Source organism: Cyclopterus lumpus, chromosome 10 (assembly GCF_009769545.1).
Source record: "Cyclopterus lumpus isolate fCycLum1 chromosome 10, fCycLum1.pri, whole genome shotgun sequence".
NCBI lineage: Eukaryota > Metazoa > Chordata > Actinopteri > Perciformes > Cyclopteridae > Cyclopterus > Cyclopterus lumpus.
The window spans coordinates 7230243-7246142 of record NC_046975.1 but is presented as its reverse complement, the minus strand read 5'-3'; the positions used below and the strand labels follow the sequence as shown (position 1 = coordinate 7246142).

The window sequence follows — 15900 nt, the reverse complement described above, 5'->3', positions numbered from 1 at the left end:
CTCCATTTACTGGTCGGTCTACGTTCCAACCCTCACCTATGGTCACGAACTCTGGGTCGTGACCGAAAGAACGAGATCTCGGATACAAGCGGCCGAAATGAGCTTCCTCCGTAGGGTGGCCGGGCTCAGCCTTAGAGATAGGGTAAGGAGCTCGGACATCAGGGGGGAGCTTGGAGTCGAGTCGCTGCTCCTTCGTGTCGAAAGGAGTCAGCTGAGGTGGTTCGGGCATCTAGTTAGGATGCCTCCTGGACGCCTCCCATTAGAGGTTTTCCGGGCACGTCCAACTGGTAGGAGGCCCCGGGGAAGACCGAGGACACGCTGGAGGGATTATATCTCCCGGCTGGCCTTGGAACGCCTCGGGATCCCCCAGAATGAGCTGGAAAGTGCTGCGGGTGAGAGGGAAGCCTGGGTCGGCCTGCTGAACCTGCTGCCACCGCGACCCGACCCCGGATAAGCGGGTGATAATGGATGGATGGATGGATGGATTTAGCTAGCGTTAGCCGCAACGATGTTGCATTACAGTCAACCCAAATTTAAGGCTTCTTGTTATCAGGAAAAGACAAAAGAGGGAAACAAGAAGCAAAAGAGGGGTACGTTTCTTTCAAAGGAAAGGTGAGATACTAGCTAAGCTGTGTAATATTATTATTATTATTATCGGGGGTTGGCTTTCATTTAAGCCAACCCCCGATAATGGTCACAGCGCTAGTGTGCTCGTTTTGTTGGCTGTGGACATCCGTTTGGTCCGAGATTGGGTCTATTTATGAGATCCAGACAGAAGGCCCAAGCAGTTTTTGGAAGCAAAAAAAGAGGGCAAACTAAATTAACAATTAGTTTTTAATTACTTCTAAATATAGCCAAGAAAAGGCCTTTTTGTTGTGTGTGTGTGTGTGTGTGTGTAGGGGGGGTGGGGGGGGGGGGGGACTTAAGGAAACGGTTGTGATTGGTGATCGGTGCTTCATCACACTGGCTCACACAAAGTTAATCGGTTGACTGAACCTGGCTCTCAACGTGCATAACTAGCAGCTGTTATGTGGACGGGAGAACAGTTTTCTGATGAAAGTACCTGAGGAAAGTAGCTGATGTCTGCCCAAAGAGTTGCTAGATTTGTTGTTCCACAGGGTTGTTTATATATATATATATATATATATATATTAGTGCTAGGCAAAGATGAACAAATGTAATTAACAGCGATTAATCGCATTATGCGCAACATTCAATAATGAATTAAAAACTAGTGTATTACATGCTTTTATTTTAAAGTAATGTTTTCAGAACAATATAACAGGCACTCTCGGAGCAACAGCAAGTTAACATACAGTATATAAATCTGTTTTCTTTCATACGTTTCGTTGTGATTCTCAGGACGCTCCTCAGACCGACATCTTCCTCTACAAGAAGCGGCCTGCAGTCCGCTGCTCTCCACTTGGCCGAGGCATGCGTTCATTGTTCATGCGTTCATTGTTCATGCGTTCATTGTTCCTGCGTTGGTTTATCGTCAGTTCTCCCGCACGTAGTCTGCCGAAGTTTCGCTCCACTATTTGTTTGGGTAGCTCTTGGCTGGCATCAATGCTGCGTGACGCCTTTAAGACGTACTTCATGCTCGTGGTCCTCCGGTGACGAGATCATTCCAGTTTACAGTGGTAACAAATAACTGTGCTTTTATCAACTACACCGTCTGGTAGAGATTTAAAATGAAAATGTCCATTTAAAAGTACCTTTCTCCATGTTCTCGGTTAATGTGCGCAGCAGTGTTAAGCCCCTCCCAATGCAAATAAACAAAAATGCTGTTAACGCATGAAAAAATCATTGTTGGCGTTAATGGATTGCTGCGTTAACGTATTTATAACGTGTTAACGTGCCCACCCCTAATATATATACAAATATATATATATTTTTAAATTATTATTATTTGTGTATATATTGTTTTACTGTATATCTTTCTTTAAAAGCCCTCAAGGGCTCTGAAAGGTTTTTCCAAATCTGACAAAGTTGCAAACACCGGAGAAGAGCAGAGGAGTGTGGAGTTGAGGGCGGATGGATGCTGAATTTTTATAGTAGTATATGTTTACAAAAAAGCGATGATATTATCAGATTACATGTCCACTTTCGGCTAAGTGTATTATATGAGGAAAAACTTAAATATATTACCACAGAGTGGGCAGTGACAGGTCCCCCCCCATTTGAGGCAGTTGATATTTTATTAAGGACCACAATGCGCCTAGATCCCGTCTCAGATTTTTACTTGAGTCACGGTCAAAAGAAGACTTCGACATCAGATTTAGACTCATCGCAGAATCCAAGAGTCGGTGAGATATTTTCACTCGTCACCGTAGGAAAAGCACAGCTGTAAACGATACTAAATGATTGATAGACGACTTCAACGTAGGAAAAGCACAGCCATAAAAAATAAAAATAAAATTAGATTATTGATGGATGACTTTCATTCCGACGCTGCAGGTTCAGGGACCTGGCGCCGCCCATGCCGGCTTACTGTCACTCTGTCATGGCCTACTGGGACACTTGAATAGATCGGCGCCGTCATTTAGTTATTGCTAGTAACCTCTACTTCCCTGCAATGACGTGTCAAAATGTCTGCCGTGGACAAGTGAACAAGCATCAATTAGAGTATCAGAATTGTGTTGTTCCCTTGACAAGACAACAACCAGCGTGCCCGATCCGCCGATTAGAAAATACTGTCCTGGCCGTTCTGGATTCTTAAGAGTGCTGTTGTGTAACAGTGTCTTGGATTGAGGCTGCTGTTGCCACGAGCTGGTGGTGGCTGCCATTGCATCAATGGTATAACAACCGGTCTTACTGGAGACAAATGTGCTTATTCTCACAGTATATATTGTCATATTACTCAGCCCTACTGTCAAGCATAAGGGCTTCTTTGGTCTGAGGCTGGTAAAGATCCAGCACTGCTTCCTCACCTGCCATATGGCCGTCGAGCTCTGTCCATCTTCAGCACCAGTGCTCCTGGCTCTCATTGCAGTGTTTCAGTAAACACACAGATACTATAGCAACTTCCCTTGGAATAGAGGTGGAAAAACATTGGTATATGTTATATTTATATTGGTGGTTCCAGTGTTTTTTTTTCTTGCTTTTAGCTAAAAGCACCTCCAGTAAATCAGGACTTTGCTGTTGTAGCCATTATAAACATTTCAACTACAGAGTATCCGAAATAGTACAGTATTTCATATTTTTTTCAAAAGCTTCAGATTCGGTTCTTTATGTGCAAAGTCATTAAGGAAGTGTCCCAACAGAGAGACGCGGTGCAGGGAACAAAGAAGCGAAGCCTTTTTCAACAAAGCCTTGTGGAAGAAAAGACCAGCCTAAAATACAAGGACGGTCCCAAGTCGACAGTAAATTGGAAAAGCTTGAAATGTGCTGATTCACTCTGCTGAAGATCTGCCACTTTTATTCAGTCTGAGCTGTGCCCCGAGTGCAATCAGTCGGCATAGTCTGCAGGCCATCGCACACATACTGTACTCTGTGATGGCTGCACTGAGTAGGAAGAAATGCTTCACAAGATTTCTCGAACATTTAGCGGCATGAGTCCCTTAAGCTATGTGGTAGGCGGTGAAGAGCACAATATAATGAATGTAGAATTGTGGAAACTACCAGACTGAGATGATAACAACCTCAATGGATGGAAACCAGATTGCAGTCTGGTGTGATCACAGGGGTGGCCGGGAGGCTGTAGATTGTGGACGGAGGGTGAGTCCAAATGGCGGCTGAATCTGGCAATGGCTGTCGGCATGAAGCCGCTGAGGTGTTGATGTGGGCCGGTGCGTATGAAACATCGCCTTCTCCCACCTGAAAGGTTCTCGGAGCAGGGGGAGTCGTCTGGTCTGCCTGGGATCAGCGGTGGTCCTCTTCATTGTGCAGCTCTGTCAAGGAAGGAAACTTGCAACCAATTATCTCCTCAGCAGCGATGCTGAGCCGGTAAGATTGGCTTCTGCAACCTGTTTCTAGTCGGGTCGGGGAACTGTAACCCTTTTCTATTCATAGTGCACCGGCTCAGCACAGTTGAGTAGGACACAAAGACAAAATAAATGCTGTCACACGCGGTGTTACTCAATCACAGTTCGGCACCGTGTGTTTGGCTTTATTCTCTTTGTCTCAACAGATGTTTTTAATCTGTTCCATAATTATGGCTCACACTGAGAGGGCTTTCACCTCGAGTCACTATTTGTGTGCACGTGTGTGTGTGTGTGTTTTAGGGTGTTGTATGTATATGTACTCGACACTCAAAGGCTCATTATTTTCAGTTTCTAGTTTATAAAATGAAATAATTGATTTTTTGTGTGGTTATTTTAACACCAGGTTATTAAAAGCGTTGTTTAGTTTTTTTCTTCTTCCATGTTTCCGACTCAGCACCAGCAACACATTTGTGTTTCTTCGTCATTTTTCTCTTCACTTTCTATTAATGGAAGCCTTTTCCTGATCTTGTTTACTGTAAACTGGGGTGTTGTTCAGTGTTATTGCAGAAAAGAAAACAACATATTTTGAGTGCATGAGAACAGAAATGTATGGTGTAAAAGCCCCACTGGTCTGCTACTTTGACAAAATGTTGGTTGAAAATCTGTAAAAAAAAACAAAAACAACAACAAACAGGGCCCCTTACATGCCGCTTGTTTTGAGTTGAGTGTAAGCGTGTGTGCGCACATGAAAAGTGCGTGGGTAACTTTGTGATTGGGGCTGTGTGTGTGTGTGTGTGTGTGTGTGTGTGTGTGTGTGTGTGTGTGTGTGTGTGTGTGTCCTCCTCACCCACAGCTTCTTTCAGCCACGCTGCTTCATGCCTCATTGGGGTCTGTATTGATTGGTCCAGCTTCTCTTTGTTTTCGGTCCTCTATTTTGGTCGTCTGATAAGAAACCCGCTGGCCTTTGCTAAAACTGCCCTAACAGCGGCAGGAGCCTTTGGTCAAATTGCTTTAGATGGCTAGACGGACACTTGGTCAGAAAGCTCTGAATAGCGAGCGAGCCCTTTTGGTAAAATGTCTCCAGAAGGTCAGAAAGGCTGCAATGAAAATAGCCACGATAGCTCCGATAATCCGCGTGCGCGTCCGCGCGCATGCGGATTGAGAGCATGTACTTGAAACAACTCAGGCATGTTTAATTTGTTTTAGTTTTTATTTCTCATCCTCTCTTTGAGGCATACGCAAATGCAGTGACACGCCCACGCACAAAAAAACAGAAACACAAGTAGACAGAGTCTATGTGTGTGACATAAAGCAGCTTTGAGTCGCTGCTTTTTTTTTTTTCTGCAGTCTTTTTAGCTCTCAGTGGTTGACGCTGACTGCCGGAGGGGGATCTAACATGGCGCCGCTCCCCTCCTCATTTAACACTATTCTGTCTGTTGTAACATGAGTCAGCTTTCAGAAAAGGACCACATCAGTAAGACAGCGAGTGGGAGAGAGAGAGAGAGAAAGAGAGAGAGGTGGTGGTTGGGGGGGGGGGGGGGGGGGGACTCTGACAGGAAGGGAGAGTGGGCGTGATTAGAAATGAAAGAACAACAGAGAGACGCGGGAAGCAGATCTGTGTACTTGGTGTCCTGTCGCTACCGTGACTAACTAGATGACAGTGACGCTGAGATTCGCTGGTAAATAAACACCCGGATACACAGCAAACCTCATCATTCAAAGAAGTGTCTCACCGCCTCCGCTCTGCCTTGAATCCCTCTGTCTGTCATGTCATCCCCCTTTCATCCACACAGGACTTCCCATTTCCAGATTAGCAAGGCCACACTGATGACCGGTCCTGAGGTTTACACCAGATGAGACATTGTGCACACACACACACACACACACACACACACACACACACACACACACACACACACACACACACACACACACACACACACACACACTACACAAGCAAGTGTCAGCAGACTTGCACACATAAACAGTGATGACAGTGGTGTTGGTAGCTTTCAAGGGGGTTTGTGGAGGGAGGTAAGAAAAACACTTTAGCGCCTCTTGTCTGTCAGAGTGGAGAGAGGGCCGACGTGGCGAAACAAGCCAACGCCGGCCCTCTCCCCGGCTCTCAGTCTCTACTCTGACTTAGACACCGATTTGTTTTATTGTCCCTCTCCTTCACTCTCATTCACACTTGTTTGCCCCATTTGTCTCTCTCCTTTTTTTTGACTACCTTCTCTCCACCTCCATGCGTCTTTTTTCTCCCCCCCACCCGCCTGTGCCCTTCCTCCCCTATCTGCCTTTCTTTCTCCCATCCCTCAGAAGTTGTGGCTAAGCTAGAGGCTGACACAGCCATGCATAACTCGGGATGAGAAATTGCTTTCACTGTACATGCTAAACTACACGCTAAATCGAATGACTGATGCTCTTGAAAGCGCTCGCTGCCGGGCTGTAGTCTTTGGTAGTCAGATGGAGTACAGTTGACGGGCTTTGCGATGTTGCACAAGCGAAGAGGACTTGGCAATCAAGCTGGGTTGTATTTCCGCTCGCGCGAGAGTATTGATAAATCATTTTTAACCGACTGCGGTGCTACCTTGGCTGTAATAGCTATCGATAAGACAGTATATTCACAGTCCATCTCACCCATTGTGTCCCGCAGCCCAACCCGGCACTGTTACAAACACCCGATAACGGCATGTAGTGTAACACAGGCATTTAACGGGAATGCACACACACACACACACACACGCACAAACACACACACACACACACACACACACACACACGCACAAACACACACACACGCACACAATTGTATTTCTCCATCTCCTACTTTTTCTCCCACCTTGAGTGTGAAACCTAATCATCACTGGAGCCCGCAATCATTTCTATCTAATCTGGAGACCCACACATGCCAGACGACAACAATAGTGGCGGCAACTGCAGCGGCAACTGCAAGCTCGTGTTATCTCTGCTTCTACCACCTCCACACAAAAAAAAACTGACTATCATTAGAAATTATTTATTGGTTCAGGGTCATTTATTACAATAAAAAAAAAAGAAAAGAAGAAGAAACGGGTTGCCATCCATATGCCTTTTGTATTCCAGCTGTGAACAAGAGGCGCAATGGAGAGGCTGTTTCCTTGGCGGGCCTTGCTAACTTCATCCACAAATTTCCACCAGCTTGGATTCTTCTGCTCTCCTATTTCTCCCCGTGGTAGTTTAAGTAAGCCTGAGGAAGCCACATCAAGCGCACCTCTCTCTGACTACTTAACTGCCTCAGTCTCTCTCCCCAACACCCCGCGCCGTTCTCCTCAGGCCGTCTTCAGTGCATGTCTCAGCAGGGAAGCCGACAGTGAGGGTTCAGCTCAGAACCCCGTCACAGCTGCGTTGTCCTATTACCTCTGGCAGTCATCTCACTGTCACACTGATCAATGATTCATGCGCGGCGAGGGCTTCGGCCTGTTCGCTCGCTGCACTGCTGCTCGCTGTCGCCATTCTGCTGCGGCTGCCGCTCCCGTTATAATGACTGGACTCACTCGGAGTCTCTCTCTCTCCCGCACCCCATCGTGTGATGAAGGCTATGTGTTTTTTTTTGCAGGAGCACGTGGAAAAATATGGACACTAGAGAGAGAGAGAGAGAGAGGGATAGGCAGAAAGAAAAAGAAAAAAAGAGTGAGAGTGAAGGTTCACGTTGAGCGCATGCTGCTGGCATAAATGACTGCATGCTGTGTCGAAGCGCGCGCCCGTCGGAGTGTGTATGTAGTTGGCCACGCAAAGTATACAACATTTATGAAATCCTATAAACCAAGAAGTGAGAACTGATTCGTGAGGTCTATTTTCATAATGTTTTAGTGACTGTACATTTTCATTTTAGATTTTTCTTTTCTATGATGTTCCCAATCATAGAAACACGGCGCACTGGTGGACAAGTGGTCAAGGCACGAGCTGCATAACTGCCACGTCCCCAATTTCACTTCACCTAGGGACTTGTTAGTTATACCCTCTTCCTTTCCTGTCAGTTATGATATAATCAGCTGACCAATAAATATCTTTGTCCAAAAACAAGGAAACCTAGAAAAAATAAGAGCTTCCTGGATACGTTAATGATATCCTGCTACCATATGTTTATGATATCATCATCAATTAGAATTATTTGAACTCTGATTCTGAGATGGCGCTAAATACTACAATGCCCATAATCCTCAGCCGCCGTTGCTAAAAAAAAAAAGTCAGTGGCGAGAATCAGAGCTGCAGCAAATTGTTGCAACAGGGACCGAAGCACCGTGTGCCAGAGCTGCTTAATTAATTTAACTCTAACCCAGAAGGAGACACGACATCCACTTAACGGAGTAGGTCGACATTTTGGGAAATATGAATGTTGTTTTGAAACTAGTTTTGGTACCTTCAGTATTTGAGTTATTCTGTTTGCATACTGCATGTTCTTCTCCAACAAAATGACATTTGATTGCACATATGCCTTTGTCTTTGAAGCCAACAGCTATCGGTCTGATGAACCTCTGGGGGTAAAGGGGGCAAATATATCCCAGGAATCAGTTGGTATTCGAACCAAGACGTCCTTTTCGGCGCGCTTCTTGTTTTTTACGCTCCGATTTGCAATTTAAGATACGAGACCTGTACAGAATCTGGACATTTGACCTTTTTATCAAACCAAAAGAACACTAACGCAGTTGCTCATTTGACATTTAGCTCTCTGGCTTTTTTCGGCAACAATATATCTCATGACAACAGTGACAACTCAGCGAAATCTTGCGTCCACGTATGAAAATTAGACCTTGAGTTAGGATTGTTTTAGTGTTTTGTTGTGTGCCAAATTTTGTTTCTAGGATTAAGAATACATCTCTTCACCTTCAGCAGTTCACCGTTTGCACTCATTCAACAAGCCTTGGAAAAACTCCAACTACCTGCTACCTCCCGCTGTCAAATGAGACTCTCGGTTGCAGAACCCTGGACGTCCTTGCCTTTGGCTCTATAAGTACTTTGTTTTTTAAATACCCAGAATTAACTTGGTCAAGTGAAGAACGACAAACATGCCATCGCTGCTCTTAATATTGCAGCGAGGACATCCGCTCCTCGAAAGTACAAGATCATACACACAAACTTGCACTCTCTGCCACCACCCTCTCCTCATCACGCTCCCAGGTCCTTATTCCTCCTCGCCTCAGTGTGTGTGTGTGTGTGTGTGTGTTAGTGTTTGTGCTCTGTGGCCCTAAATGCTAAGTGTTCCAGCAAAAGGTCAACAGCCATGAAACAAGAGAGCGGGAGAGACCGAGAGAGAGGCTGATGAGCAGGAGCAGTATAAGTAGGGGTCTGAGGGGCCGTTGAGGAGGTCTGGAGTGGTGAGGAGGAGAAGTGAGGACTGTCGCTGCAGAGTCATTACTGAAGTAGCTAACACTTGGCTGAGGTAGGTTTGGGGCGGGGGAGGGGGGGCGCAACGGAGAATAAGGAGAAAAAGAAAACCAATCCAGACGAGAGGATGGAGCATGAGAGCCTGAATGGCGGAATTCCTAATGTCTCCGTTTAGCACTCTTGCGGACTAATTTCTGAAACTATGATGGTTTCTCTCCACCGCGCATGCAAACCTACATTTGTAGCTGCAACACTATATTTCATGTTTTATTATCTCCGCCAATGCGTAAGCCTGGGAGGAGTCTTGTGGGCGTGCCTCTAAAAGATTACCTATCAAATAGAGGCAAAAAACGTAGTCAGGAAAGGGGGCGAGAGAGATGGGACACAATGCCATGGGCTGCAGTAAGGACTCCTGACCGATGTTTCCATCAACACATGCATGCGCTCTTGGCTCAACGAGGCGGTGTTCACCATGTGTGCGTAGCAAGTCGGCGCTGTAGTTTACAGTTTACCCACGATTAAGTACTGCAAAGAACACTCCTCAGTACCCAAATTCCCAAGCAGACTCGCTTCCCAGCTGCCAGGCAAACGTGAAGGGAGACTGGGTGGAAAAAACAAAACCCGTGCCTGTACCGGGCCAGAGAGCAGCACACTCTGGTTGAAAAAATGTAAATCAATATATATATATGTATTCATTGCCTCTTCAAAAACTGTGTTCACGCAAATATATTGTCGTAAAATAACAAAAAATAGACTGGACTCTTTTTGCGGTAAAAAAGTAGCGGGGGGGAAGAGGGGAGGAGGGTGATCGCTGTTTGTATTGATTCATTTGCAGACCCACCTGTCAGAGGGGCAGCTCTCTGACCCACCTGTCAGAGAGCTGCCCTGTACTCTGAGCTCTGTTCTTGTTCCAATAGAAGAGAATTGACAATGGGATGTAGTTTAAAGGGAATCTCCTCGGGATTGACTCTAGATCTCGTATCGCTGTAAACAAAATGTCGTCTTCAACATGTTTTTCTGAGCGCTTCTCTCCACCTGCCTGTTTATTCTCCCACCAGTCGGCTGAAGACGGAGTAATGACGTACCAGACAACCAGAAGGGACTTTGACGGAGACTAAACTCATGAAATTTAATGTACAATTCTTGCGTTTACTATCCCCCCCCCCCCCCCCCCCCCCCCCCCCCCCCCCCCCCCCCCCCCTCCCGCACTCATCAACAGAATGAGTCATCACAACACACACGCACACACACACACACACGGCATCTTTCTCAAAATGAAAATAAGAAAACAAATTAAAACATGAACTTCACACTGAAGACTCTGCTCGTGTCTGTGTCTGGTCTCGTCACATGCTGACAGTTCAATTAGTCTGAACTAAATGATGCATGACGTCTCCCTCGTGGCCCCCCAGTCGTCGTCAGTGTTGTGTTCAGCTCATATTGTGCATGAGCAGAAAGCTCAACCAACCAGCGACGAGGCGGCTAGTCAGGGGTTCAAATGTAGGATTTTGCTGATCCCCATAGCTGGCAGAGTGGAGCATGGGACCAACATTGGCGTCAACTCTCTAAAGCTCATCGTAGATCTGCTTTGCAGAGAAAGTGTTTTCCTTTTTCTTTTTTCTCCTCCTGTGCTTCTGTAACATAAAGTGACAGTAAAATGACTTTGAACTACCAGGAGTTTTAATTAGGTGTTCTTCATCAGCTGGGAAAGGTGTGAGAGCACACGCACACACACACGCGCGTGCGCGCGTTAAAACTACAGGTACATTTCATGCACTTGTGTGCGAGCTTCGCCACGTTGGTCACGCTGTTTAATCGTGGATTTGGTTTTTCCTAAGCAGCCATTTTGTGCGAGCGCGTGTCAAGTGCTTTTTCTGGGTGTCGGCAATCGGCAGACAGAAGACAGAGAGCGGAAATGTTTGAAGTCGTTAGAAGTTCCTTACCTTGATCTGCATTCAGCAGCCGTCCTCTGACTGCCACCAGCGCATAGTAACTTTGTGATTTGAGGCTTTGCTTTTGTTTGATGTTCCGAATGTGTCAGAGGAGAGAAAACCTGCAAGGATTTATTGCGTTTGCTTTGTTCCCCTTCACATCGGCGAAGGGGCATTAACTTTTTAGATCCTTTTTTGAAGAAATAAAAAACTAAAGCGGCGGCGGCGTACAATCACACATGAATGGAACCCATGATTGGTCAGAGGGAGGTGAATGTTTTATCAAACATTTTATTGACAGCCTTGCAAGGCGGTAATTAATTTACTTAATGGCCAGGTGTTAGTTGTTTTTATTTAACGGCGTGTCGGATTGTTGTCCCAGTAAACAGTTTTATGGGTGGGAGGGGAAATCCAGTATCCTCCCATCCTCCCATACCCTTTGTTGTTTAAAAGGCCCATATGGATTGTGAATCGGCAGCAGCTTTCAAAGCATCATTAGTCATGCATAAAAGACTGCGTTAGTGCTTTAATACCAGCCGTGGGCTCAGGCTCCGAAGATCTGCCTTAATTGCCCACCGCTGCCATGTTTTGTGTTCATGTAGGCATGTGTGTGCGTGCTGGACGCAAATGTGTTAAGAGTTAATGTGTGTGTGTGTGTGTGTGTGTGTGTGTGTTTACTAATTGTCCACTGCCTTGCCAGGCACTATTAAGCGAGTGAAAACTGTGAGTTGAGCATTAAAGAAGGTTCGGACACACCTCCCTGCGTGCCTTGAATAATGATCTTTTCTTTCTGCCTTTCCTCTCCCTGTGGTTGTCACTGTGTGTGTGTGTGTGCGTCTAGCGGTCCACCTGTTAGGTCTGACTTGGCATCTGCGGCACGGCGAGAGCCAGCTGTATGAGAACGGCCTGAGCTCGGCAGACCATCAACAGGAGGACCGCAGCAAAACCAGGCCGACCAGCTCCATTCACCTGCTGGACACACTCAACCCAGAAAACACGCACGGCGGCGACAAAGGTGAGCTGACACGCATACAGCAAACAGATGTTATTCACCGTCAGCAACTGCAAATGTTATACACTAATTTGCACTTTCGTATGTTAAATCTATTGAATGAATTCTGGCTTGAAGTATTTCAAACACTTAAACTATGCTTGGCTCCTTTTAAAATGTCTAACCATTATTTATGTGAAATTTTTAAAGCGTGAAGAGAAGTGTGCAAGAGTATTAGTCACTTTCAATTTGTTTTCAGGAAATTCTGTTTTATGAAGGAGGTTTAAATAAGTCCGACCCAAGTTACCATGGAAACATTGCCCTCGGCTTCAGCGTGATCCTGGTCAGGCCGTTTTTTGTAGAACGTGTGAACTGTATCACATTTTGACATGAGCTGCCTTTACTGCTTCATTAAAATCTGAGGTCACATCTTTTCCTGTCTCAAGGGCCAACTTCCCTGATTTCACACATCAAAGTGTGTTTACTCGTCTCGGGAGCACGACTGCATATGTGAAAATAGTTTTTATAAACAGGGTTGTGGCTGCGCTGAGTCGGATGAATCCGGTTTGGGCTGAAGTTGAAAATAAATCTTATCACTGCTTGACGCTAGCAGCTCGAGGCTACATTAGCCACTATTAGCACAGCGCGACCAAATCTCTGACAGAATTACTGCCAGTTATGTTGCATTGTGGGTAATGTAAGTGCCAGGTTTTGACAAGGGATGCATGAAGAATGTCTGCAATGACAAAGCTGATATCTCCAGTTCTGCTGTATCAAGTTTTTCTTTGAAAAAAAACCCCCAAAAACTAAACATTTCTATAGCATTTCAATGCTAGTACTCCTTAAACCATATGCACAGTATTTAAGTCAACATATGTGTTTTGATTGCACTGCATTTAAAATGAAGCCAACAAATAACTTTAAAGCCAACCCGTAGCCTCACGTGCAGCCTGCAGCCAACAATTTCATATTTTAAATGTCTCCTAAATACATTTAAATTAACGGACACCCAGACATCAGTCTATTAAAAATACATCAGGGGCAGACAGACAGTCTTTAAAAAATATGTCTGGAGGCTGTTATGTCACTTATATAGCACAATACAAGTCATAGTTTTGAATACTAATTACTTTATTTCATAACACAAGTTACTCAGTTTTAATCTTATTCCATATGTCAACATTGTTAAATGGTATGTTGTTGCATCTGATACATTTAAACATAATTTACACAAATTAAACTTTCAGTTTTGTATATATTGTTTACATATTGTATATTGTGTAAAGCGTGTGACTTGAACCCAATATGGATGGGGACAGCTCGATTGAGCAATAGATTCCAGCAGGACAGAGAGCATCTCTAGTTGACAACATGCCGCCAAAAGTCATTTTGCTTTGCTCCTGCTGTAATATTTATGAATTACATCCTTAATATTTGCGGCGCTGTGGCCTTGAGCGATGGATGTAATATCATTCCCTGTGAATTGATGTGATAAGTGCTAGATGTCAAAGGTCTGCGTTCCAAAGTCATGAAAGCTAACATTAACTATAGGTTTTATGAAACCGGCTTTTAACTCTGAGCCCCTGAGCCAAGACAACTCTCTCTCACACACACACACACACACGCACGCGCGCACGCGCACGCGCACGCACACGTACACGTACACGCACACGCACACGTACACACACACGCACACGCACACACACACACACACGTGGAATCGGGTCACATGTTCTCATTTCTTCCATAGAATATTCCGCTCATTGTACTTCTGTTTTTCTCTTTCTGCAAACTTAATTAAATAGAAATCCTCAAAAGATTTAATGGGACCACAATTATTGAAATAGTAGGAAGACTTTCCTCTTGAAATGTAAATATGAGCGTTTAAACATTATGACTAGAACATGTTGAGACTATGTATCCATTGCCATGAATTACAATCAGCCTCTTTTGCATTGGGACTCTGCCTTGCATACATAACGCGCCCGGCACAAAGAATGTTCCGATAGAGAGACATCAGTCTGGAGATCAGCCTTCAACTGATTACTCATTTATTAGAAAGGCTAGGTAATTGGTTAATCATGTTCCCTCTTAGCCAGTACGTGACTGGAATAGCTTTTCTCCACTCGGCCTTCTCTCAACTAGCCGGAATTACTAACAGCAATTTAACCCCGTGACATGGGACATTAATTGTGAGTGTTCCAGGTCATGAAGTCAGGCAGGACACAGCAACCTTCACGCTGAGACTGGCTCAGATGGATATTACATCGGATGCCGTTGGAGCCCATGTTCAGCACTTATGCGGAGAGCCAAACTGCAACCCCTTGCAATTTAGGCAACCTGGGACATCCCTACAGCAACTATTCTTGATGAATCCTCACATTCCCAAGGATTAACGCTCTCATCAGTAGCTAAATCCTCCGATAGAGCGTGCAGGGGTCATGGAATTCACTTCCGAGGGTTGCCTCACAACAAATCTATTGTTTCAGCTCCGACTGCCGTACGCCAGACGGAAGCTGGGAAATCAAAATGGGCAAAACTAAGCCGTTGCTGCGGCGGGCTCAGATTAATAAAATTGGCGCGGTGGAGGTGGTCCCTGGGCGGAGGAGAGCCTGAGAGATTAGAGATTAGGCTGTAATCCAGTGTGGCAGATTATCACGTTCATCCTACTGTACCCATCACCTCTCACACCAAGAGACCACACAATCCCTGAGATTACAAGGCCAGGGGGTGGCGGGGGGGAGGCTGCGGGGAATGGAAATGATGAACAACAAACGCGACACTGCGGGAAGAGCGAGAGTGATGGGAGGGGAGAGGAATGATTGATGGGTACCAATCTATTTGAAGGATGTTTGTGATATCCATCATAAAAGTGGCACGAGCCTTTGACACTTTTATGGTGATAATTGCCGAAATTATATTATAATTATTATTTGAAACAATTTAGTCGTCATTTCCATGACTCTAATCTACAAAACAAATAAATCGGGCAGCTTTTTAAAAATAAATTGTATTCTGAAATGTTATTCTTGATGCGTGGCTGTAAACACAAGTAGCAACATAACATTGGGAGCATAAAGATAGCAGAGGAGATTGATTGGAGGATAGTTATCAGCTCCTTCTTGTTTTGATATAAACAGATGACACAGTGGGGGGAGATAAAACGAGCGCAGCGGAATGATTGGAAGGTAGTAATCTGCTTTGCATCCCTGTTCATGTATTTTTAGTGTTGTTGTTTTTATGTCGACTTCAATGCCATGAAGATGGGCTCGCTCCGTGTTTTTGATTTGTCGGCTACGCGACGAAAATCGTGATCGGAGCAGCACAACGGTAATGTACCTTACGAGAAGGCCTGCAGCACGGCGCCAGACGCTAATTGACACGTTGTGTCACCCGCGTATGGCTAGTGCCTTGTCAAGCCGCGCGCGCCGCGTTTTATGTTCCCAACGCTATCTCTCCTGCCATTCCAGAGATCACCAGGAGCCCTTCTTAGTCCTCCACACATAAAAGCCTCTCTAATTAGTGCTACATTAATTGCCACTCACCCCATGATAATCAACCTCAGGCTGATGTGCGTGCACTCCATCTTTCCCCCTTCCCTTTACACTATTTCTATATCTGACATGCATGCCAGCACCCGCACACACACACACACACACACACACACACACACACACGAACACCCACA

At 45.3% G+C, this 15900-nt stretch overlaps 1 protein-coding gene across 1 annotated transcript in view; it reads left to right on the top strand.

The window, feature by feature from the left end:
- tenm1 (teneurin transmembrane protein 1) overlaps positions 1-15900 on the top strand; it is a 155983-nt gene that overhangs the window by 56441 nt on the left and 83642 nt on the right. Inside the window, 1 exon segment of the mRNA XM_034543761.1 lies at positions 12063-12236. Coding sequence (XP_034399652.1) covers positions 12063-12236 — 174 coding nt within the window.